The 26455-nt window shown below is 41.2% G+C and overlaps 1 protein-coding gene across 1 annotated transcript in view; it reads left to right on the top strand.

The window, feature by feature from the left end:
• Window positions 1-2488: 2488 nt before the first annotated feature.
• EEFSEC (eukaryotic elongation factor, selenocysteine-tRNA specific) overlaps window positions 2489-26455 on the top strand; it is a 332250-nt gene continuing 308283 nt past the window's right edge. Inside the window, exon 1 of the mRNA XM_069083816.1 lies at window positions 2489-2838. Within this exon, the coding sequence (XP_068939917.1) occupies window positions 2538-2838 (301 nt within the window). The 5' untranslated portion in view covers window positions 2489-2537. The remainder of the gene's footprint in view (window positions 2839-26455) is intronic.

The following is a 26455-nucleotide window of genomic DNA, read 5'->3' as shown; positions in this document are numbered from 1 at the left end:
CTCTTTGATCTGTTTTCCAGGTCAGTTTTTTTCCTAGGAGATAACTTACATTTTCTTCTATTTTTTCAACCTTTTGATATTTTAATATTTCATTATATTTTAATATTTCTTGGTGCCTCATGGAGTCAACAGCTGCTATTTGGTCTTAATTTAATTTTGAGGTAATTTGTTGTTTAGTCAAGGTTTTGTACTTCTTGTGCCAAGCTGTTAATTTCCTTTCCAATTTTTTTCTTCCATAGCTTTCATTTCTTTTCCATTTCCCCCCTTAAATGCTCTCATTCAATTTATAGAAACATTTTAAAGTCCTTTCTCTTTTTAAACTCTTGCTTCATCTCCTACACGAATTCTGTGAATTTGTGCCCAAGCTGTGTTTTTCTTTGACATGCATTGCTTGTAAATGTTTTTGAGTCATTCTCTTCTGTTTTTGTGTTTTGAGTCTTTGCAATGATAATAAGTCATTATGGTGCTTTTTTTTTTTTTTTTTTTTTTTTTTTTGTTTTTTTTTTTTTTTTATGTTTAATTATAATTTTTTTTTTTTTTTTTTTTTTTTTTTTGCCCTTTCTCCCAGCCTATTTTCTGACATTAGGTTTGATGTTAGGGCTAGGTTCTTAGGGACTTCTAGAGAGGTCTGGGCTGGTTCTGTTGCTACTTTCTTGGTGTAGTTAATTTGTTATTCCAGAATTTCAGGGACAGGCTGTGGGCCTGCAAACTTTCAGGTTTGATCCAGGGCAAAGTCTGATAGTTATCTCCCTGGTCTAAGCTCTGCAAGTTTGAGCAAGAGTAGATGCTCCTGGACCTAGCTCTTCTCAGACATCTGGAAAGTTCTGTTTTCTTAAGAGTGGCAGAACTGGATGCTCCCCTTTAGTCTGGGATTCTTGTAGCAGTTATTCCTTTGTAGGCTGAGCTAGACATTGGAAGGAGACCCAGCTTTGTGCTTGAGGTCTGAGCCACATCACTGTTGCTGATGGATTCTAAACTTCCTCTTTTCTCTGGACACCAAACAAGACCTTCTTTTCTGGGAGTCCACCATGGTGCCCCTTTTCACTCCACACAGGATCTGCATGCCACCCAAGACTGGCTGGAAGAAGACAATGCTGCCAGTCTACCTCAGTATGCATCTGGGTGGGGTGACCCTGTTTGTGTTGGGTCCCTCCTGCCCCATTTCAGTCTCTCTCAGGATGTTAGTGCACTCCTAGTGTGACTGTCTTTAGTGTCTGCAGATCTACTTGTCTTATGTCCCCTGTGCTGAGCTGGGCTGGATGAAGGACTTATTGTGACTTTTTCTGGATTTTCCCATCAGGATTCCGTCTGGGACTTCTTCTGCACTTGTTAGGAGTTTATGAGGAGGAGCTCACTGCTTTGGTTCCTATCACTCACAGAATGGGCACTCAGTAAATGCTTGTTGAGTTTCCTGGCCTTTGGGATATTTTGGTTTGCTCCTCTCTAGTCAAGTGACCAATAAGCATTTATTAAACACCTACTATATATTTGCCAGGCAAAGTGCTAGGTGCTGAGAATACAAAAAAGGAATAAATTGAATAGTCCCTGCTCTCAAGGAGCTCACAGTTTAATGGGGGAGAAATATGAAAACAACTACATATATATAATAAACAATATAATCTACAATAAAACATTACATATTAATTTATAATACATTAGTAACAATACAATGTAGAACAATACATTACGACATCACATTAATTAAATAATAAATACTATAATGTATATTGCAATTATTATACATCACATTAGATAATAAATACTATAATGTATGTTACAATTATTATACATCACATTAATTATACAATACATAATATAATGTATATTACAATTATTATATGATACATTTTACATCCACACACATCCACATATACATATGGGATCAATTGTAAGTAACCAATAGAGGGAAGGTACTAATATTAAGGGAGAATCAAGTGAGGTGCATCCAGGCGTGATGGAGCCAGCAGTTTTGCTAGAAGATCTGGACTTGGAGTCAGGAAGACCCAGGTTCACATTCAGCCTCAGACACTTCTTAGCTGTGTTTCGTCATCTATAAAATGGGGATAATCCCTCCCCCCCCCCCCTGCCCCATCGCAGTATTTGTGATAAAATGATAGATATTTATAAAGATATTTTTATCTCAATTTTGCATGATAATACAAACATTAGATACTACAACATTTGTCAAAGTTCCTTGCACACCTTAAAGGGGTGTGCCAGCGGTCGTTACTGATCAGACAAGAAGTTAATTGCAAAGGGGCCGTTGTCCCGTTCGTCCCCGCACTCCCCACTCTCACTTCACTGTTAACACAACCCTCGGTGCACCCGGGCCCGCCCAGCCAATACTCGACTGGGCCGCGCTCCGCGCCAGGCCCGGCCTGGGCGGTCCGAGCGCCGAGCCTGGCGGGCGCGTGGCCCGCGGGCGGGCGGGGCAGCGGCAGGGGCGGAACGGACGTGCCCGGGCCGCGTTGCTGCGGGCCGCTTTGCGGGTGGGACCAGGTGGTCTCCCGGGTGGCGGGGGCAGCGCGGGCAGCGCCATGGCCGGGCGGCGGGTGAACGTGAACGTGGGAGTCCTGGGCCACATCGACAGCGGCAAGACGGCCCTGGCGCGGGCGCTGAGCACCACGGCGGCCACGGCCGCCTTCGACAAGCAGCCGCAGAGCCGCGAGCGCGGCATCACGCTGGACCTGGGCTTCTCGTGCTTCTCGGTGCCGCTGCCGGCGCGCCTGCAGCCGGGCCCGGGACCCGAGGCCGAGGCCGAGGCCGGGCCCGGGCAGCTGCAGTTCACGCTGGTGGACTGCCCCGGGCACGCCTCCCTCATCCGCACCATCATCGGCGGTAAGGGCCGGGGGGCGGGGCCGGGCGCCTGGGGTCGGGGGGAAAGGAGGGGAAAAGGGGCGCGAACGGGAGGGGGGGGCAGCGTGGGGCGCCGGGGCTGGTGCGGCCACGTGGGCGGGACCCCCCGGGCGGGACCCCCCCGGGCTGGCCCTGGGAGGTCGGCATGTTCTTTACCCCGGGTTACAGGTGAGAAATAGAGGCAGGCTTCAGTGAGCTGGCCGACAGCTCAGCGAGTGTGTGAAGTCGGTTTTGAACTCAGATCTTACCAGTTCTAGGCCCAGCAGCTTCCTCCATTGCACCGCCCAGCTGTTCTTTAACATAGCACAATATTTCCAAGCATAACGTGTTGTTGTTTAGTCCTTGTCAGTGGTGTCGGTCTCTTTCCACCCTTTGGGGGATTTTCTTGGCAAAACACTAGGGTGGTTTGTCATTTCCTTCTCCAGCTCATTTTTCAGATGAGGAAACTGAGGCAGACAGGGCTAAGTGACTTGCCCAGGGTCATATAGCTAGTAAGTGTCTGAGGCTGGACTTGCACTCAGGTCTTCCTGATTTCAGGCCCAGTCCTCTGTACACTGGGCCACCCTGCTGCCCCAAAGAACATAACATGTAACTTGATATATCACAACACTTTGAAACATATAACATCACATAATAATATAAGCATAACAACATATAACAACAATATCATACACCACATAATATATCATAACAGTCAAGCAAAACATATCATAACATATTGGCCAAAACAACACATTTCATAATATACCTACTATGTAACATACCATAACATATCATGTAATTTAGCATAACAACAGCATGCCACATAATGTATCACAACACAGTATCATGGCATATAACATGATATACACAACATAACATAACACACAACCACATAGCATGGCCATAACAGATAACATTTCAACGTGTAACATAGCATTGCAACACAGCACAAGGTAACATGTACCATATATAACATACAACACATGAAATATTTAACATGACTAATTGAATCATATAACACAACATAGTGTAACGTGACATGACACCCACTGCACTGTACCACATAATACCACATCATTGCATAGCATAACATGCCACAACATAGAACATATACCCTATCATGCCAAGCTTTCTATAAAGCACTCTGTGAGTTCTAAAGACGTCTATAGAAATGCTCATTGTGGCCATGGAGAAGTCATTTCCCCTGATGAGGTCTCGGGTTCTGTCTTTCCACCAGTGATCATGGGTTCATAAGTCTAGTACTTAACAGAAGCTGAGAGTCTGGAGATTTTGCCTTTCTCCCTCTTTTACAGAGTAGGAACTGAGGCAAAGGGCAGTTAAGTGCGCTGAGTTCAGGCAGGTAATCAGTACAGCTGCTTTCTGTGACCTTCCACAAGTCAGTGCATGTCTCTGGGGCTCAGTTTCCTCATCTGTACAGTGAGGATAGATGGTGTTAGTGGCACAAATGTGGAAATTGGAATCAGAGGGGTTTGGTTGGACTTTGGACTCTTGTCTCTAGCTGTGTGAACCTGGAACAAAAGGTTTCATTTCTCTGGGCCTTAGTGTTATTCTCATCTGGAAGGCAGGGATGAGACTCTCTGACAGCCTGCCTTGGAGCTCTTGTAAGGAATGTGCTTCATCCACATTTCAGTGCTACAGAAATGTGAGTTATTTTCTCTCAGAATTAGGCGCCTCCCTTCTAGCACTTATGTTCTGTGGTTCATAGGATCGGTTGGCCAACAAGTGTTTGTTAAATGCCTGCTGTGCTTAAGGAACTATGTCCTGTCAAAGTGACCCAGTATCTGCCTTTACGAGGCTTCCATGCTACTAGGAGGAGATGGCATACCCCCAGAGAGGTCAATACAGGATATATGTGCATCTTCATTCATATGTACACACACACATATGATCTGTTTCTTACTCTTACTGTGTTGTGACTGGGAACAAGCCAGATTCTTGAATCACAAATGCAATGCTTGTACTTCAGAAGGTCTACAGACGTCTGATTGCTACATCCAGTGTCAGCTATTGTTACTGTTGTTTCATTTCAGTTGTGTATGACTCTTTGTGACTCAATTTTGGGATTTTCTTGACAGAGATACTGGAGTGTTTGCTGATCCCTTCCCAGCTAATTTTACAGATGAGGAAGCTGAGGCGATCAGAGTTAGGTGACTTGGCCAGGGTCATGTAGCTAGCTGGTAAGTGTCTCAGACCAGATTTGAACTTGGGTCTTCCTGAGTTTGGAGGGATCCAGGCCCAGCTCTCTGTCCACTGAGCCACTTAGTTACCTTCTTCTAAAGTTGTTGTTTAGTTATTCTGGTCACGTATGGTTCTTTGTGATCTCATTTAGGGTTTTCCTGGAAAAGATACTGGAGTGGTTTGCCAATTTCTTCTCCAGCTCATTTTACAGATGAGGAAGCTGAGGCAAACAGGGTTAAGTGACTTGCCCAGGGTCACACAGCTAGGAAGTGTCGGAGGCTGGATGTGAATTCAGAAGATGAGTCTTCCTGACTCCAGGCCTGGAGCTCTTATCTACCCACTCACCACCTTGATGTCCCAGCTGTTATTAGAGATCATTTAGCCCAACTTCCTCATTTAGCAGGAAGATACTGAATGCTAGCTAGGAGTTACCATATTGTGGTAAACTGTTTTCCACGCTGCACTAGAAGAATGCTTTTGGTGGGGACTGAGGCTAGATTAGAACTGAGTTCCATGAGGGAGGTAGAGTGCTTGGTTAATCAGCCATTAGGTGTGGAAAGGATGAACTAACTCATGATTAACTGCCTCCCCACCTCCTTTACTCCCTTTGCTTAAGGAAGGCTCTAAGTTACCTCCCTTTACCAGGCTTAAAGTCAAACCGTTTTTGCATCCCTGCTCTAAATCTGATGCAGTGAGATGAGAACAGTCTGTGAGAAGGCTGGAGGAGCAATCAGAAGACCCAGGCTTTAGGCCCTGCTTTGACAAGCTACTTAGAACCTTAGTTTCTTCCTCTTCAACTGATTGAATAGGTACCTACTTTGTAGGATTATTGAGAGGGTCATGTAGGTGAAAATGTTTTGTGAACTGTGAAGTCCTCTCAGAAGGCAAGGTAAACTTAGGAGAAATCTTGTGTGTTTGGGGCTGTGACTTATGTGCCAATGTGATGTGGTCAGATAGCAGCATCTGAGCGAGTGTATGGTGACGCTGTGTGCTATACACTGTATGAGGAGGTGCAGGAGAACAAGGGATCAGCCTGAAGAACGCTTTGTCTTGGCTTTTCAGAGGTGGGAGGCGTAGTCTCCAATTCGGTGCTGGCTTCACATAGCACAGAGGTGATTTGTGGCCTTAGCAATGGCCTGGAGACAAGTAGTAGCTAATTTAGCATTCTCTGAACTATGCTTGGATGCTGTTCAGTCCTTTTTCTGTTGTGTCTGCCTCTCTGTGACTAGGAAGTATCTGAGGCCAGATTTGAACTCAGGAAGAGGAGTCTTTCTGACTCCAGGCCCAGTGCTCTATCCCCTGCACAACTCAGCTAGACCTCATTACAATGAATACGGTTTTGATAAAACAGTATAGTAAGAAGATTTCCAGGACATGGCTGGCCCATTTATTTCAAGCAATATTTTTTGCAGCAAGATCTCATTACCACCGATGAATTTGAACATTTTCCTATATAATACCTCTCAAATCTACACTGATTTCAGCCCATGTCCTCCTTTGCATTAGGCTGTTGTTGTAGTCTTCTGTTCAGACTCCTTGCCTCCTTCTCCAGCTAATCCCTTGAGGAACTGCAGAGTGACCTCCTTGTTCATGAGTCAGAGAAGCCATCTCCACATCATCTAGGCGAAAAACCCTGGGTTTGGTTGTTAGAGGATCTAGTTAGGTTCTTAGTCCTGCCTCTGGCACATTATATTGGTTTTGTGAGAATTGGCTGGTCCTGTAAACCATCTCCATAGTTTCTTCATCTGGGAAATGGGTAGAATACTTCGACTACCTATTTCACAGCCTTGTGAAGAAATTTGCCAAATAAAAATACCATGCAAGTATGAGCTGTTATTATAATTTCCCAAGTAAATATAAAATATCCTGCTTGTTAATTAAGGTTCTTCATAATTGGACTTTTGCCAATGTTTCTAGCCTTACCTCCTATCACTTCCTTTCAGGCTTCTGGGTTCTAGTCAGACTGAGCTTCTTGCCATCTCTTTTTTTCTTTTTAAAATTTCTAGCCTCTTTCCAACCATGGCTTTGCTGTCTCACAGGTCTGGAATAGATTCAATTTAACAAACATTTGCTAAAGTCCCTGATGGTGATGATGATGGCTGACATTTATAAATTGCTTTAAGCTTTTCGAAGCACCCTACAAATACCTGTATGATCTTTGGCAGGTCCCTCCACCTCCTTAGGCCTCAGTTTATTCATCAGAGGCCTCCAGGGGCCCTTCGATCCCAAGATCTTACAATTCTGTTTGTTCTTTGTGCCAGCTCTATGAGATTGGGGATGTTATCATCCCTGCTTTTAACGATGAGAAAATGAACTCAAGAGATGGTAAGTGACTGGCCAGTGATCACACAGTCCAGGTCTTTCCTGAGTCTCATGGTATCACAATGTTTGCATGCTTTATATAAAGCACAGTTCTAGGTTCTGAGTAATATATAAAGCTCAGATAAATCTTGGTTCTTACCCTTGTAGCGTTTTTTGTGTAATAGGGGGATATGACATATACAGTAACTCTAGTGCAAAAAACATGCTCCCCTAATATTTCTGTTGAAATTCTTCTTCAAGGAGCAAGGGATTAAGTAAACATTTCTAGAAAATCTATTGTGTTAGTCACTGTGCTTTTACAAATACTGTTTCATTTATCCTCAAAACAACTCTGCCAGGTAGGTGCGATTATTATCCCCATTTTACAGTTGAGGAAACTGAGGCAAACAGGTTAAGCAACTTGCCAAGGGTCACTCACCTGGCTAGGGACTGAAGCTGGATTTCAGTTCAGGTCTTCCTGACTTCAGGTCCAGTGTTACCACTGCATCACCAGTAGCCTTAGACCTTCAAGTCCAACCTTAATTGCTAACTCCTCTGTGAAGCCTTCCTTGATACTCTAAATTCTGTCTCCTTCCTCAAATCTCTCTCTGCCTTCTCCTAGGCACCTATAATCTAACTTGTATTTTAGTTATTTGTGTTTGTGTCTTTTCCCTTTCTATTTGATTCTTATCGCTCTGTGGGCAGTGACTGGCTTTTTTGATTTTGTATCTTCCACCGTTCCTAGCACAGGGCAGGGCACATAGCCACTTTTTGTTGTTGTAGAATTGGATTCTAATGATTTTCAACCGGTAGCTCCTTTTTAACAGGAATGGATTCTTCCCACTGCCAAATTTGTCTGGTCATGGTTTTCTCTTGATTTTGCTTCTCTCTGGTGATATATCATGTGAGACTTTCTATTCAGATTAGGTTTTTTTTGTGGTTTCTTTTTAAAAAAAATTATTTATTTATTTTTAGTTTACAGCATTCAATTGTACAATCCCTTGAGTTTCAAACTTTCTCCCCTTTCCTTCCTCCCCCCCCATGGTGATATGCAATCAAATATAGGATCTACAAATACCTTCACATTAAAAGTTACTCAGGTTGTACAGAAGGATTATGACCAATGGGGTGAACAGTGAGAAAGAGGAAACAAAACAAAACAAGAAAAAGAGAGAGCAAGTAGCTTGCTTCAATCTGCATTCAGACTCTATAGTTCTTTCTTTGGGTGTGGATATCTCTTTCCATCAGGAGTCTTTTTTTTTAAATTTTATTTTTTTTAAAGCAATAGGGATTAAGTAACTTGCTCAAGGTTACACGGCCAGTTATTTCTGGGTGTGGTGCTGAGTATCTGAGCCCAGATTTGATCCAGGTCATCCCGACACTGGAGCCAGTGCTCTCACTCGCTGAGCCACCTGGCCGCCCCTCCATCAGGAGTCTTTTGGAGTTCTCTTATAACCTTGCATTGCTGAGAGGAACCCAGTCTGTCAAAGTTGGTCGTCACACATATGTTGTGTCTGTAATTGTGTACAAATTTCTCCTGGTTCTGCTCTTCTCACTCAACATCAGTTTATATAAGTCTCTCCAGATTATTATGAAGTCTGTTTGCTCCTCATTTCTTATAGCACAATAGTATTCCATTACATTCATATACCACAACTTGTTTAGCCATTCCCCAATTGATAGGCATTTCCTTTATTTCCAATTCTTTGCCACCACAGAAAGAGCTGCTATAAATATTTTTGAACTTACAGGTCTTTCTCCCACTTCTATGATCTCTTTTGGGATACAGCCCTAGAAGTGGTATTGCTGGGTCAAAGGATATGCACATTTTTATAGCCCTTTGGGCCTATAAAATTCCAAATTGTTCTCCAGAATGGTTGGATCAGTTCACAACTCCACCAACAATGCATTAGTGTTCCAATTTTTTCACATCCTCTCTAGCATTTATCATTTTCCTGTTTTGTCATCTTAGCCAATCTGATAGGTGAGATGTGGTGCCTCAGAGTTGTTTTGATTTGTATTTCTCTAATCAATAGTGATTTAGAGCATTTTTTCATATGCTTTATAGATATCTTTAATTTCTTCCTCTGAGAACTGCCTGTTCATATCCTTTGACCATTTATCAATTGGGGAATGACTTGTATTCTTATAGATTTGATTCATTTCTCTGTATATTTTAGAAATGAGGCCTTTATCAGAGATGCTGGTTGTAAAAATTCTTTCCCAATTTTCTACCTCCTTCTTAATCTTGGTTACATTGCCCAGATTAGGTTTTAAAATGTGGTCTGTTTGAACTGTGATTGCTGCACTATGCCCATTCTCTATGCCATTCCTTAAGTAGATTAATTTTCAATCTTCCTTTTGAGAGAAATTGTTGAAAAGCAGAAAATTCCCTTTATACTTTTTAGTTATTCACAGCATTGGAGAAATTTTGAGAGAACATAGGTAAATGAAATATTCTAGTAATTCCAAACCTCATTATAGACATTAACTTCTTGAAATTTTAAACTTTTAAAAGAATGGTAAAAACTTGAATTTGAGTACATAAACTTGCAGAAAGAATCAGGATAATCATCCCTGTTGTCTTTTGTCACTGTCTGTGCTGCACTTTGCACACAAAATGATATGCCTGGCCCTACCACCCCTATGATGTGGGAGTTTCGTTTTTTTTTGGTGGTGGGACTGAATTCCTACTGACCTCTCCATATTCTCTTACCAGATCTCCCTTGTGACCTATTTGCAAAAAGACTCACTGGGGGTAGAAGTGCTTTCTCTGTCTGTAGAATAGAGGCAAGACTTCTATGGCCTCTATGAACCCGAAAGTTTGTTTAAGAACTGAATCTGTGCATCTCTCAAGCATCCCATCTGGCATTAACTTCCTTTGGAGTAAGGTGTCTTAAGCTGAGGTCCAAGAACTTGTTTTTTTAAAATACTTTGGTAATTGTATTTCAATGCAAGATTTTATTTTATGCGTTTAAAAATATTATTTTGAGGAGCCCATAGGCTTTACCACATTGCCCGGGGGAGCCAGGACACAAAACGGTTAAAAACCTCAATTTAAGAGTGATTTTTCTATGTAATAATATCTGGGAACCTCATGATATGATAAAACTTCCCTAAAAAGGTTACTGGAGCATATTATCTCAGATATTGTGTAATTAGAAGGTACTATGCCTGTTGTTACATGAGAGGCAGCTATGGTATGGTAGTGGAAGAAACATTGGATTGAGACTCAGAAGACTTGAGATTGAGTCTTGGCTTTGATACCTGTTATTTTGATCTTAGGTAACTTCTTTTCTTTGGGCCTCAGTTTCCTTCTCTGCAAAATGAGCAGAATGAACAATAAGGTCCATTCTTGCTATAAATTCTAAGGTATTTTTGAGCTTACTATATACCTTAAAATTAAACCTATTGTTACGTAATATCAGAAAATATAAAGCATTTTAATAAACATTATTAAATTCTTTTTTTAATGAATTGATGATATTAAATTTTTTTGCCTTTTTTTGGGAGGGCAATTGAGGTTAAGTGACTTGCCCAAGGTCACACGGCTAGTTTTTTGTGTTAAGTGTCTGAGGCTGGATTTGAACTCGGGTCCACCTGACTCCATGGCCTGTGCTCATTCACTGCACCACCTAGCCACCCACAGTCACTAATTTTTTTAACCCAACAGAATTTATAGGGAATATTGATAGTCAAAAGTTTAACATGAATTAGTGGAGATCATGTCCTTCCAACAGCATGATCTTGATCCAGATTTTTATTTGATTTATTTTAAGGTATAAATCTTTAAAGGTTGGAGCTTCAAAAAGATTCTTTAGTGAATGATCTACACTCATTGAGAAGTGAGGGATTTAGAGTAATCTTAATCCAACTCCAGCTAGGAAGAACAGGTCTAGAACTGTGTTATCTTGGCCTTGAAATTGACAGTATTTGTGTGACTGCTGGGCTAAAGCGTTTATTTATTGTCTTTGGGTCTTTTGTTCTTATGCCTTCTAGCCTGGGTGTTCCCTCTTAGGGCCCTCTCTTTGCCTCCTGCTTTACTTTCTACCTATTTAGACTATTTAGGCTTAGTTTTTTCACCCTCAAGGTTTGAGCAGGAGCCCCTAAGATGCATTAGTCTAAACTTGTGAAAAAAAAAAAGTAAATATATCTGAGATTTTAAATGATCTTGGGAGAAAGAGTTTGTTTTGCTTTTCTCACATAACTGAAACCTTTTATGTCCGCATTGGAAAAGTACCTGTACAATCAGATCCCTCTTATCATGGAGGTCAGTTGTCTTCCAGGCGTCATCATGACTTCTTATGCAGAATCAAGTTTAATGGAGTTTTCATTTTATTCTTCAAACATTGCTATTTTATTCCCATCCCTGTCTCATGTCATACCCACTTCCTTGGAGGCCTGCTGTCAAAGCTTTGTGGAGGAGGAAAAATGATGAAACTTTTAGTGTCAGTATAGAGCAAAGGTTCAGAGCCCAAAGGGGCTGCAATATCTAACACCATATACTTTCCAGATTTGTTTTGTAAATATAAAGGGGATATTACAGTAGTTAAATGTTGCTTTCAGACAATTAATACAATTTTAAGAACTACTCTAGAGTGGTTTATTTAAGACTATCCATCAAATACTTTTTTTATGAGAATTCCTGTCAGAAAATAATAAAACATATTTGATATTCATTTATAACCTGAATAGGAATTTGTCTAAGATAAGGAGATGCTTTTTAAAAATGGTATCATAGAACATTAAAACTGGATTGTCCCCTGGCAATCTCTCTCTCTCCTCTCTCTCTCTCTCTCTCTCTCTCTCTCTGTCTCTCTGTCTCTCTGAGGAGGACACTGAGTCTTCTAAAGGGGAATTGATCTACCCAAGGTCACACAGCCAGTGAATCAAAGGTCTTGAAGCTCTCAGCTTTATCCGCTACAATCAGATGATTCGCATTTCAGATCTGTTACCCCTGAATTCCTCCCAGCCCTGAGATATGTGGTCCTATATTGCCATCTGGGGGACACGTGCCTGTTATTCTCATTCAAGAACACATAGTTTACTTACCTTGGGGATCTGCTCCTTTCAGAACCCAACCTCATAATGAAGGTAGGCCCTTAATTTCTTCTTGTTTGACTCCTTACTAAATCTCATTCCTTTCAGTAAGAAGTATGTATTCAGTAGAAAGAAAATATGTCTTTTTCTTGTCAAAATTAAAGTTTCATCACTTTGCTGTATAAAACTTTCAGTTGTCCTTGGTTTTCTTAGAAGTTTGGCTGCTTTTTGCTGTTGTCACTAGGTTCCAGAGTTGAGTTCTGTTTGCATACGCATGGCTCTTCTTGGTGCTATGGGCAGTGGATGACCTTGCTATATTTTTGATGACATTTCCTGAACAGGACTTCATTGGAGATGAAACCCTAGGTTTAAATTAATGCAGAATATTTGAGCAGGAACCAAAACAGAAGAAAAATGAAAGCAGGTAGTCATATTTCATTCTGTTCGGGTACATTTTTCTTCTCATGGGGCTTGCCCTTGAGAACAAAACATATCAAGTGTTAAATCAAAGAATTTTTTTAGAGTCATGCTATGAATCGAAAATAATGCAAAGGTACTTGCTGTTTTTTAGGCTCGGTGTTTAGCTAGAAGGTTATAATGAAAGTCAGAAGGAAATCAGAAATAGCTTTTAAAGGCATAATACTATTAATTAAATAGAAAATTTTCATTTTAACACCAACTTTCTGCTTTATCCCTTACATCTCTTGGGTTATACACAAGTCTTAAGCCCATCTTGTCCCCAGGATACAATAACATTTGCACAAACATTCTTGAGAATTGCAGACAGTTCTTGCTTTAAGTAAATTCACATTTTGCAAATGCAACTTTATGTAAAGAATTCTGAAAGAAATCCATGTTCCCAGAAAAACCCTACCTATGCCAACTTTGCTGTGGAGTACTGTGCTTTCTCTTCCTCCTCCTGCTCCTCTGCTTGTTACACGGTGAGCTTCCAAACCCCTCCCCCTTAAACAAAACAAAACAAAACAACCTCCAGGTAAAAAGAGAAGAGCAGACATGAGGAGAGGCTGCCACTGCTGTCACTGCCGGATACCTCTGGTGCCCTTCCACCTGCCCCTGGATGTGCCCCTCCTGTCTGTCTTCTGTCCTTCCATGTTCCACGTGGCTGGCTCTGACCCAGGCTTGTTCATCCTCCTGTTCTTGTTTCTCTGTCCCTGGCCCCGGCCCCCACATGTCCTTGAACCTTGTGCCAGCCCCCTCCTTCACTGGCACATGTTTCCCTTCTCCCTTCCCTACTTCCACAAATTCATGTTACCTAGAGGTCTGTAGAATGGACCACTTACATAAAACAAGGACTATCTGTACATGCAGATTATCTACTCTCCACTTTCCCTTCCTCGCTTCCAGGTTCCACCAGCCTTGGGGTGAATTATCTCCAGTTACAAGTTTCTCTTTACCAAGTTCTGTGATTTATTGAAACAGTGACATTTGTAGTCAGCCGTGGCTTTTCTGTTCTTGATGCCGACATAGCTGTAGTGATGAGGTATAGTATTCATCTCCAGAATCATCTGGCTGACTTGAATGGGCAGTATAAACTGCTTCCAAAGGCAGGGTGTAGAGTTTTGTTTCTCTTTCCACTCTGGACATGGGCCTTGGTCTCAACTCCACCATTCAACCCCTAGGAGAATTGCTACTTGAAGGGCTGTAAGCCTTACAAAACACTTTATGAGGCACTCTCTACTCTTACAGTCTTTTGTTTTGTAAGTATAAAGGGGATATTACGGTAGTTAATCTCTGTGCAGTCATTGCTTTTGGGAAAAGAATCTAGGGTTGATTTCTTATGAATAGTGGTGACTGTTGTATGTTCAGCAGATTTGGGTGTTTGGCAGTGGAATTAGAGGGCCTAGCTTTGTATCCTGACTCCCTTCTTACTACTTGGGTGTCTTTGGACAAGTAATCAGTGGCTGGATAACAAAGTAGGTATAATGCTGGGCCTGGACTCAATAAGACCTGAGTTCAAATCCTCTCTGATGATTTACAGCCTTGTCACACTGGACAAGTCACTTCACCTTTCTCATTTTCACTTCCTAACCTCTAAAATGGAGAGAAGAGTACCCACTTCACACAGCTATTTTGAGGGTCAAATGAAAGAACATATGTAAGGTGCTTTACAAAACTGATAATGCTATATAAGTGTGGTCTAGCTACTTGTGTTTGAATGTGTGTAAAATGAAGACTAGATGGTCTCTCTGAGGCTTCTTCCAGCTCTCAGACTGATGCCTTTCCTTGTAGTCATGAGAGACCAGTGAGTTCAAAAAGGATCATGACATAATCAGGTCTCTTTGGAGCTGTAATCTGTTTGCTCCTTTAAAAGGTAGACAAGCTTTCCTAGTAAGAGCAAATGAATGGAAAATCATTTGTGGAATGCCTGCTCTATGCTAAAAGCATTGTGCTAAGCCTTGGCAATACAGATAGGAAAGCAGAGGCAGTGCCTGCCATCTGAGAGCTCCTCATTCTAATGGGATCAGCTGCCAGGCAGATGGAAAGGTGCCATGGGCTTTCCTTAAGGTGCAGAGGCAAAAGCACATGCAAGTTGTGGGAGGAGGAGGGGAAGAAAGGGATGAAAAGACTTGATTCTGGGAGAATTGGAAACGGATGAAACATAGTTTAGTCCAGGAATTCCTGGGAATACTGTATATATCTATACTTTTTGTCCATTCCTGCTGTCCTTGGACTTTGAAACTATATGTACATCATAAAGGAAATTGTGGCTTCTATTTCTGCTGATATTTTCCATTGGGTTAATGTGTTTTGTTTGTTTTTTTAGTTGTCAGTTTCACTTTCTTGTGTCTTGGCATGGTTCGGCCTGCATTGCTTCAGAGTTATCTTTGTTGGATGGATGATGAGGGAGTGTGTGGGATAGAACAGTTAATGGCAGTGATTCCTTCTTGGCAGAAGAAAAAACAACCTTTTCTTTCTAATGGAGAACTTGACTTTACCTCTTTCACTATCTCTTATGTTATGATGATGATGTTTCTCTTACTTTGGTGCCTTCAGGCAGACTAAAGTAATTTCCTTTCCTAACCTACTTCCTGAGGATATTTATTTGGTGGCACACACAGGTGCTACCTAAAGATAAATGTACCATTTTTTTTTCTTCTTAAAATTGTTACCTGAACTTCTGGAATTGACTTAGCCTGCTGTAAGAGGTTGTTTTATCTGTTTTTATCACTTCTTGAACCTTTAGAACAACTTTATTCCAAGGAATTTGGAATTATCTGAAGCTTAAATGACATGCTTCTATTTCATAAGAGTTGGTGTGGCCTTCAGACACCCCCCTCCTCACCTTTTTTTTTTTTTAGGTCAATTGGGGTTAAGTGACTTGCCCAAGGTCACACGGCTAGTTTTTGTGTGATGTTTTTGCGGTCAGATTTGAACTCCGGTCCTTTTGACTCCAGGGCCGGTGCTCTATTCACTGTGCCACCTAGCCGCCCCCCCCCCCACTTTTTTTTTTTTTTAAAGAAAATTGCTTCTCTCGTAGCCATCATATCTGAATAAACTTAATGACCATTATTAGAATACCTTGAAATAACTCGACTTTTCTTTTCTATAGCTGTTCAGATTCAGTATTCCATATGATCCTCTTAGTGGCTTTTCCAGTTTTCAATAGTTAGTAAAGGATAGAGTCAGGACTAAAACCCAGATCTTTTGACTTATAATCTAATTGACTTTATGTTCCACTGTGCTGGAAATTTCAGAATATTCCTTGTTCACCAAATCAACCCCGAGAACTCTGAGGATGCACTAGTGTGACTTGAGGGAATAAATAGAAATTCATCGTGGATGCTTGAGATAGGGCCAGAATACTCCTTTTCCAAAGTTGTTAAGGAATGGTTTGGTCAGGCATATTCTGGAGGCCAAGGATGAAATTTCTCATTTGGGCCATTAACCCTGAGAAAAAATAATTTCAGGGCCTTAAACAAAAACTTCACAAATCTAAAGCATTATATACATTTGAATTGTTAGTATTATACCATCAAAGACTATCGAAAGATTAGATGCTGGTTGCCATTCCAATGTGAATACTGCCATAGTTTCTACCTTTACAACGCTGAGTTACATTGAGTTCAGGGGGGTATGCATTAACAATGAAAAACTGGGTTCCGACCCTTGTACCACAGTGCTTTTAGGTCTTGCTTTGAGTTGTAGGCTTTCTGGGATTTTGACAAAATAACCATCATCATCTTGAGAAATTCTAGCCTGGAAGTCACCCTCCACCTTCAGCACACTTACCTCCAGCAGTGTGTTCAACTGCTCCAAAGGGGGTTCAGCCTCAGGGGAAGCTTGCCTGCTGAGAGGTTAGACAAGTTAATCTTCCAATAGAAATTCAATCCTCAGATTTCATTTTAAGGCCACTTTGCCGTAGCAAAGTAGTTTAACCAGTAGCAGATTTCTGACTCACTGATGGTTAATTTCATGCCCTACAGAGGGTCAGCACACTAATACAGGCGTACATGGTGACCTCAGTGGAGCCCACCCCCCACACAGGCACTGCTTTTGTGTTGTTTTAGAGAACCTGTTTTTAGACATCTTTAATCAGATTGATTTTGAATTAAGAGATGACTTTTCAAAGAGCATTGAAAAAAAAGAAGATGCAAAATAGATTCTTTTCAATCAGACCCCTCCCCCAAACTTTGTTTTCTTTGCTCGATGAAGTTCAAAGGGCCGTATTGTATTGAGGGTTTTTAATGCTGGGAATCTTCAGCTTGACCTTGGTTGTCTAAACCTGTTGGAGGAAATTTGCAGACACTTGTAGTTGAGTAATTCTTTTGCCTCTGTGAACCTTTAACCTTATGGCTTCAGAATCCTAGCTTCATTGTCACCTTTGGCTGCTGATATTGCTTTCAAGGGCATTCATTGTCTTGTGTGTCTGTTTCCACTTTGCTACTGGAGGTCTTTTAAGTAAAGGCATTAATTCAGACCTGATACTGAGATAGGGACAGAACTTTTGAACTTGTACAAGAGCTTCAGGATCAGGAAATGAGCATGACACAAGCCCGTTGCATTGATTAAATTCAACATACACTTATTAAGGTCCTACTATATGCATGGCCCTGGAATGACAGAGATGAAAAACAATACAGCCCTTGCTCTCAGGCAGTCACTAAGCATTTGTTGAGTTCCTACTAGGTACTAGACATTGTGCTCAGTGCTGGGGATACAAAGCAATCAAGGCAAAAGACAGTGCCTGCTCTCAAGGAGTTTGCAGTATAATGGGAGAGACAATATGAAAACAACTTTGTAAAAGTAGATATGTACAGGCTTTAGTTCCTGGGCAGCTGGGGGGCACGGAGGATAAAGTTCTGGACCTGGAGTCACGAAGACCTGACTGCAAATCCAGCCTCAGATATTTACTAGCTGTGTGACTCTGGGCAAGTCACTTAACCCTGTTTGCCTCAGTTTCCTCATCTGTAAAATGACCTGGAGAAGAAAATGTATCTCTGTCAAAAAAACAAACCCTCAAATGGGATCACAGGGTCATACACGATCCACTAACAACAACAAGATAGCCAGTTTAAGATGTCTAGTGTGCAAATGGAGATGTGAGTCTGGAGGTTAGGAGAGGGGTTAGGTCTAGATAATGAGATTGGAGAGTCATCAGCATAGAGATGATAATCGAATCCATAGGAGCTGATGAAGTCACCAAGTGAGATAGTATAGAGGGAGAAGAGAAGAAGGTCCAGGACAGAACCCTGGGTAGTATCTACAATTAGTGGGAATGACCTAGATAAAGATCTGGCAAATGAGACTGAGAAGGAGTGGTCAGACAGGTAGGGACACAACCAGGACAGAGCAGTGTCCCAAAAACCTAGCGAAGAGAACGTCAAGGCAAAGAGAGGTGCTTGACAGAATCACTGGCTGCAAAGAGTTCAAGAAGGCTAAGGATTGAGAAAAGGTCATTAGATTTGGCAATTTAGAGATCAGCGGTAACTCTGGAGAGAGTAGTTTTGGCTTAATGACAAGGTCAGAAGTCAGACTTCAGAGAGTTAAGGAGGAAAGGAAGTGGAAGCATCACCTATAGCCTTCTCAAGGTTAGCCCAAAAGGGAAAAGAGATATGGGATAATAGCTAGTGGCAAGGGTGGATCAAGGAGAGGATATAGGCATATTTGTAGGCAGTAGGGACACAGCCAGTAGATATGGAGAGATTGAAAATAAGTGAGAGTGGGGATGATAAGGAGAGTAATGTGTTGGAGAAGATGGGATAGTTTTACATGCAGAGGGGTTTTCCTTGGAGAAAAGGGTCCTCCTTATGTGAAATAGTAGTGAAGGAGGAAATATTGCTGGAAGGCATCTGGGTGATGATGAAGAGGAGGGGAGAAGAGGAAGCATTTGGGGAATGGCCTGAAGCTTTTCAGTGGAAAATGAGGTAAAGTTCTTAGCTAAGGTTTTCACCTGAGAGGGTTGGGGGGTGGGGGAAGGAGGGACCATGGGAGGTTTAAGGAACTGTGAAAAGGTCTGGAAGAGCTACTGTGGTGAGTGGGATACCAAGTTAATTGGGGAGATATGAAGTGATTACCTTGCCATAGTGAGAGCCAAGTTGAGATTATGTAACATAAATTTGTAGTGGACTCAGCCTGTTTTTATGATTTTCTCTAGCTTTGTTCAGCAGCCTGTAATTAGGAATGAAGACAGTAGAGAGAGGGAATAATCCAAGACTGAAGCTTAGAGGGGCAAGATTGGCCAAATGATCAGGGGACACTGTCCTCTGCTGTATACTCAAGAGAAAAGAACAGTGTAGAATTGACCTGGCTCATCAAGGGGTCACGATGGGAAAGGAGGAAAGTGTAGCTAATGCAGGAGTGATGGCCTGGTGAAGGCAAAGAACAGGATTTGGTATTACAAGGCAGAGGGAGATGTAGAGTGACAGCAGATTGTGATCAAATGAGGGAATGAGTTCATCAACATGAAAGAGGTAAGTTTGTGGGTGATGACAACATCCAGGATGTGGCCATCTCTGTAACTGAGTCATGTGGAATGATCCAGTTGAGCAACTGGCTTGTGATCAATACATGAAAGACCAAGGAATATGTATTTTCCTACTATAGGCAATAAGAGCTATTGTAGACTATAAGGATGTAATGTTGGTTATAGCCATGAATTAGAAAGATTATCTTGTTAAATGTTTAAGGAATAGTTTGCAAAGGAGAGACCTAGGAGGCAGGGAAATCAGTTAGGACACTGTTCTGCTAGTCCAGGAGAAGGATAGGTCCTGAACTACTGTAGTGGGACAGAGGAGGGATGGGATGAAAGAGATACCATGAATGTGCAGCCGAGAAGGACTTGGTAAATGATTGCATGTGGGGAGTAAGAAAGGAGGAAGAGTCAAAGATTTACTCTGAAATTCTGAGCCTTAGTAATTGGGATAATGGTGACATAGTAGCACAAATAAGGAAGTTGAGAGAAGTGAAGGGAAGTAGATTAAGGGAAGGAGGTTTCTCCTACCCATGTTTATATCAGTCCATTTAGTAGTGAGTGATTTGAGGCTGCCTAAGACACACCTTCGAAGAAAAAACCCAGCGTAAACCTCAATTATACCTCTATTCATGGAACATGAGTGCCCTGTGAGGACAGCATTCCAGGAATGTGAGGTTCTTATGAAGCTGGAGGGTGTGCAGGTCATCCCCTTATGTGGGATGCCTTGGGACTGGGGAGTCAGCACACGAGCACCTTTGACCCAGGAACATAAGGGGTGGTGCTCTGGTTGCCTTGGGGGCCCTGCATCCCCAGAGATAAGTGCTGTACAGCACTTAGCACATGCCTCGCACACACTAGGCACTTAGTAAATGCTCGCTTCCTTACTCCTAAAGAGCCTTGAAACTTCAAGTCTGTTATTCTAGCTGTCTTGTCCCTTGTCCCCTGTGTCTCTCTTGGTCCTTATTTTGTCTGCTTCTTTTACAAACCACAGCCCTGTCCACCTAAATCTACTCAAATAGCTGTGATACAGAAGGCACATGTAACTGGGACTTAGAATACGTCATACATGGAAATGTAAGGATATTTAGTTCAGTTAAACAAATGTTTTTAAAAATCATGTTCATCACTGTGTTCGTAGTTGGAAAGCATCATCATGAGGCCTTGGATAAAGTATGAGTTTGTAATAAACATAGGTTGTTTTTTTCATTTTAATTTAATTTTTTTCAGTTAACAAAAAAATCTATTTTCTCTTTCTCCAATCCATCTTGCCCTCACCAAAAAAAGAAGATAAACAAAGCCCTTTAACAAGAATGCATAGCCAAGCCAGACAAATGACCACACTGATCTTGTAAAGAATAGACTTAAATGGGAGAGGACTTATTGTACTCTCTGGACATGAGCCATGACAGGTTACCAGGGCCATGTAACGAAAGCATTGGCTTGATACAGAGGATCACAGCATAGTTGATTTAGGACTCTGGAGGTCATTGAGTCCAGCTCTCTCATTTAGCACATTAGGAAACTGAGACACAGACACGTTAAGTGATTTGGTCAGGGTCACACAGGGAGTAATTGGCAGAGCTGGGTTCTGAACCCAACTTCTTTGAGTTCAAATCTGTTGCCATTTCCATTAGGCTTGATCACCTGATCTCAGTTTTCTTTGTATTTTTCAGGTCCAGGGCAGTCTGTCTGTGTTTTCTGATTTTGGTTGACTAAGTTCTCATAGCCCAGCTTTCGCTGACTGAAGTTAGGACTAATAGAGAGTATTGAGATCGGCTTAGGACCTCTTGGGTAGGATTGAAGGAGAGGAGTACAATAGTACCTTGTATTATTTGCAGTAACTAGTCACTTATTCATTCAACTAATAATTCTTGAGTAACTCTTCTGTATAAGGGACTATGTGTAGGCACTGAGCATACAGAGATAGAAGCTGAAGTAGATCTTGTTTTTAATGTGTTTACACAGGGGGCCTGGGGTAGGGGGAGATAACATACATCTCTAAGAGTCCCTGTAATATGCCAGTGAATTTAGCTGATACTAATAACTCTCATTTCTGTGGCATGCCATGTCGTTTACAAAAGCACTTCACATGCATCGTGTCCTTTGATCTTCACAATAATCCTGAGAGGTAAGGTAGGTATTGCAAGGACTCTATTGCAGACAAGGGGGCTGAGAAGGTCAGGACCTTGTCCCAGAGCATACAGTTGGTAGTAGAACTGGAACTTGGATCCCCACCTCCCTTTGTTCCATATCTCATGCTAAATTTTCCCATAAAACCTGCTGTTTTCAAAGAGAATAGTGCTTCCCAGGATAACAGTTTCTTACTTTCATGCACCATTTTTTAGTTGTCCAAGCGCTTGTACATTATCATCGTTTTGGATTCTTACCAAGGTCTTGTAAGAGAAGCAGGTGGCAGGTAATATTTTTCTTGTTTTCTTAGATGAAGATTTAGATTCATCTGAGGTTACACGGTAAGTCATTTGTGGAGCTGGGACTTGAAATTAGGTCTTCTTTCTTTTCAAAATATTTTATTGTTTTTGTCACCAGTCGGCACCCTAGCCATTCCTTGTAACAAAGTAAAGCAGTTAAACAAAGCTTAACAACATGACATCTACTGTTCTTTCCATGAAACCATGTTATGTTATCATTTGGAAGGGTGTATAATACTCTGTCTTGACTGTTGCTATTCTGGAATGTATAAAGATTCTTTAGTGAGAAGTTGTGTGAAATTAATGCAGGTGGATGAATAATGGGACAAGTTATATTCATTCTTCCTTTTTCATAAGTCACTTTGGTGTCATTATATCTTGGAGTAAATCAGATGACTTGTTCTGATCTAGTATGACTGTGAGGTCTGGTCTAGATTTGGAGGATCTTTGGGAACTTAGATTGGGTTTAAGAGTCTAGGTATACTCTTGGGTGAGTTTGAAGGTATATAACCAGACTCTGGATCCATGCTAAACCTGAACTCTCTAAAGGTTTCTACTGACCAGATAGGACAGATATGGGATTTCTTTGGACCAAGGCAGGCGCTTTACGTCTGGTCTCCATCCCTATATTGGTCTATGACAAATTGACCTCTGTGGATCCAAGGATAGGGAACCATTTACCTTGATTTTTTCTTTGAATCTTTCTAGTCTTTCAGGCCCTGTGCTGAGCACTGGGAATATGAGGAAAGGCAAAAGCATGCTCTCCGCCTTCTAATGTAGGAGACAATGTGCGAAAAGAATTGTAGTACTTAAGCAATTTTTAATTGTTATTCAGAAGACCAAAATCTTAGGACACTCATTTAACAAAACCTTTTCTGAAAGCTTAATTGAATTCTATGAACTTTGTGTTCCCAAGGCACCATTTATTTTCAGTTGTGTCCTATTCTTCATGACCCCATTTGGGCTTTTTTGGGGGGGAAGGATACTGGGGTCTGTCATTTCCTTCTCCAGGTGATTTTGCAGATTGAGGAAACTAAGGCAAATAGGGTTAAATGACTTGCCCGGGGTCACACTGGGCAAGTGCCTGAAGCCAGGTTTGGACTGAGGGAGATGAGTATTCCTGATTACATACCTGACACTCTATCCATTCTGCCCGAAGGCACCACTGGGGAGGTCTAATGATGCAGAAGCAATCTGCTCATCTCAAAGAAAGACTGATATTGACAAATAGGGGTTGAGGCAGGGTAGGTAAGAGAAATAGAACTGTGAGCAGTCATCTGAGAAAGAAGAAAGTATTCTAAAATCACACGGAAACCTCATTTCTAGGAAATGATTTTTCATATCAAAAGGCATCTGCTACTTTGCTATAGATTTCTTAGGTAATACTTATTAAAAAAAAAAAAGCAGTAGACTTTCAAAATAACCCCTTCACTCTTGCACCTGACAGATTATTTCTATTTACAATGTAATTCTTTACTCCTTTGAAATGGCATTCACACAGTTCTTTTGTTCAGTATATGCAGTTTTTAACTACATCGCTATCCCTGTTTCAAAATGTTCTCCAAAGAGCTCTGTGGGACATTTCATTTAACAAGTGCCCTGGTTTTTTTTTTTTTTAAGTATATTGTCTTTTGTATAACATACAACAGAGGTCCCTGTGACCATTGGCATCTACAAACTGAAAATTGTCTGTGGAACTGTTTATTATGGAGTGTGTAAGTCCTTAACTCTGAAACTATTTGGTGCACAAGAGGGCAGTGTTTGCTTGCAATCTCACATCTTTATGATGGATGTATAGGGTAACAGGTCAGCCTAGTTGGAATGACCTCAGACTTAGTCAAGACAAAATAAAATGCAGGCTATAGACACGTTGGTTCCTCATATGCCTCCTTATTCTCCTAAAGAAAATTGCTGCTTATGTACCAATTTTTTTTTTCTTATGGAGATACTGTAGTGTTCACCTTTTATTTTTGTAATCAATAAAAGTGTGGATCTTAAACTTGTTTCTACATGGCAGAGGTTAAAAATTGTTTTCTCTCCAAAGCAAAACCACTGCTTTCTGACTGAAAACCATATGGCATGAGTTCTATTTTCAAGCAAAGGGTCAAACAGACTCCTTCCTCTTTGTATCAGTGTAGGAGTAATTGGACAACTTCTAAAGCATTTGAAGGTGTGAGTACTGCCTACCAGTCCTCATATCCTCAACTGACTTTTTACCGGGAGCTGACTATGAACCAGAGCAAGGCATTTTCATATCCTGTTGCCTTAAAGGTAGGAAGGAAGCCCCGGCTCAGTGGGTGGCAGTGTTAGGTCTGAGATGGAGTGACTTTGGTCTCTGTGAACTCTTTACTGGTATCTACAACTCCCTTTTTCCCCTGCCAATTAATGACTTTGTAATTAGATGGCTGTACTATCTATTGCCCTGTCTTCCTACATTCTCTAGACAGTAGCCTTTGCCAGTATTGGAATATCTTTGTTGGTTTTATTTGTCTGTGACCTTAAAAAGATATTATTCTTACATCCTACCCTGCAGCCTGGAACTATTGATTTTTAGGTACTTTAAATCTTTTTTTTTTTTTTTAAGTTAGGACAGTAGCAGGAATGTTGACTATATAATCCCCTCCCCCCTTTTATGGAGGCAAAGATATTAAGGATGAGACTGACACTGTATATGTGTGTGGAATCTTGACCAGAGAAGTATCTTACACATACCCATCAAGTGCCCTCTCTAGTTCTGCTTTTATTTTTGTTTGATCCATAAAGTATATCTATTGATTGACAGGTCTGGGCATCTCTAGAGAAGCAAAACCAAATCTAGATGGGAGGTACTCCGTTACCCCTTTGATCTTCTGATATTGATAAAAAAAAAAAGACTGATTTTTGAGGCTTAGGATTCTATGAAATCAGATACCTTCTTCTAATCTTTTAAAATCTATACATAAATCTTCCAAAGCAAGTGTGTATGTAAGATACAAACCATATAAATTTTATACTGTATTAATCATTCTGAGATCTTATTATATTTTAATCAATAAATGGTATTTAATACAGAATTGTAAGTGACTAATGCCATGTGAGGAGAGAACCATGGGTGGCCTTCTTGTCATGGATGCATTTCCACATGATGCTTCTTGGTTAGCTTTTATTAGAAGTGTCTGACTTTGAAAGGAAGTGTTCCAAGCAGTGTACTTTAAGGAGAGACTCATAACATGTTTTTCCAGGAATATAATTTTTGAAAAATGCCTGAACCCTAAATTTCCATCTGAGCTTAGCTTGTAAGTAGAATGAAAAGTTGTTTCTGCATGGGGAATCAGAGTTGTTTTCCATCTTAGATCCCTAAGGCAGGGCTGGCAAGCTGAGCAATGGGGACAGATGTTCCTGGGTAGTAATTTCCAGCTGGATTCTTGAATGCATTGTGTACTATGGGTCACAGTCGGCTCATAATGGAGCAAAATTGAGTGAGAATTCCTGCAATGAAAGACGTGAACGGCGCACAGGATAGATATGATGGCAGAGATATGCTGCATTCTGTGAGAAAATATTTTCAGTGCTATCTGTAAAATTCAGATTGAATAACCATTCTGAAGTGCTCCCTTTTAGAATAGTTTCCTTCCATGAGCATTGCAGGCAGAGTAAACACCAATAATTTTTATTTCCCTTCTCCTTATCAGTAGTCTCACTGAAATGTTCCTGCACAGCCTATCTAGTCTCCTCAAGTGAACATCAAATGATTAGTGTCAGCTTCCAGTTTCAATTATGATCTGTGTTTCAAAACATAAACTGATTAGTTTTGCATTAAGTGGTAATTATCAGTTTGAGCAATACTGAGAAGAGTTGGAATAAAGGAGATACTTTTTGTTTTCATGGCTAAAAATGGGACCAGAAGTGCAGGAGAATGAGGTGAAAAAAGAAAGAAAGGGGAAATTTCAGATGAACCTTATGAAAGAATGTGTCTGTCTGGAAGTGCTGGTTGTAGATATGTCTGCACTGCTCCCAGGTTCTCCAAGGAGTTCATCATGCTAGAGGCTCGGCTTGCCAGTGATCTTTCGGTGATGAGAATGATGTGGAATGGGTGTGAAAAGTCTCTCCTGATGCTTGGGGACCTAAGAAAACGGGCTCTGGCATCTCTGCCCCCAAGGCCTTCTTTCTGTTCTTCCAGCGAAGATAGGCTGATGGGCCTGCATTCTGAAATTATTCTAGGGGAAAAGCTGAAGAGGGGCTTTGACTTTGATTCTACTGCTTATTTTGGGGCTTGAAGGATTACTAAACAGCACAGTTTTCAGTTTTGGGCACATAGCCATTATTTGCTGAATTTTGGAGAGTCATATACCCCTTTCCATTAGTATTGCAATTGGGAGGGAAAAACTTGTAGAGCATGCAAGAACTATTTCAAAGAAAGAAACAAAATTCTTGTATTTTCTGAGACAAGGAAGAGGAGGGAAAAAATAGATTCCTTGTTATACTTGGCGGTTCTACAGGACATGAGACAAAGCTGAGTCTCTCTAACTGACTAATGTCATCAGCGGCACTTTTTTTTTTTTTATCCCTACACAGCAATTTGGTGTCCAACGAAAGCCCCTTTCCTCCAAGCCCTTCATAGGTCCCGGGCCTGAGATTAAATCTCATGGTTGGGTGAAATTCTAATGATGGTAATTGTTTCCTCTTTTCAAGTTGTGGTCCCTTCTTCAAAGCCTGATCCTTTTTTTGTTGTAAA

The sequence above is a fragment of the Petaurus breviceps genome, unplaced genomic scaffold, assembly GCF_028583685.1.
Source record: "Petaurus breviceps papuanus isolate PSGF00001 unplaced genomic scaffold, PetGlider_PUasm1.0 174, whole genome shotgun sequence".
Lineage (NCBI taxonomy): Eukaryota > Metazoa > Chordata > Mammalia > Diprotodontia > Petauridae > Petaurus > Petaurus breviceps.
This window is presented reverse-complemented; position numbering and strand designations above follow the sequence as displayed.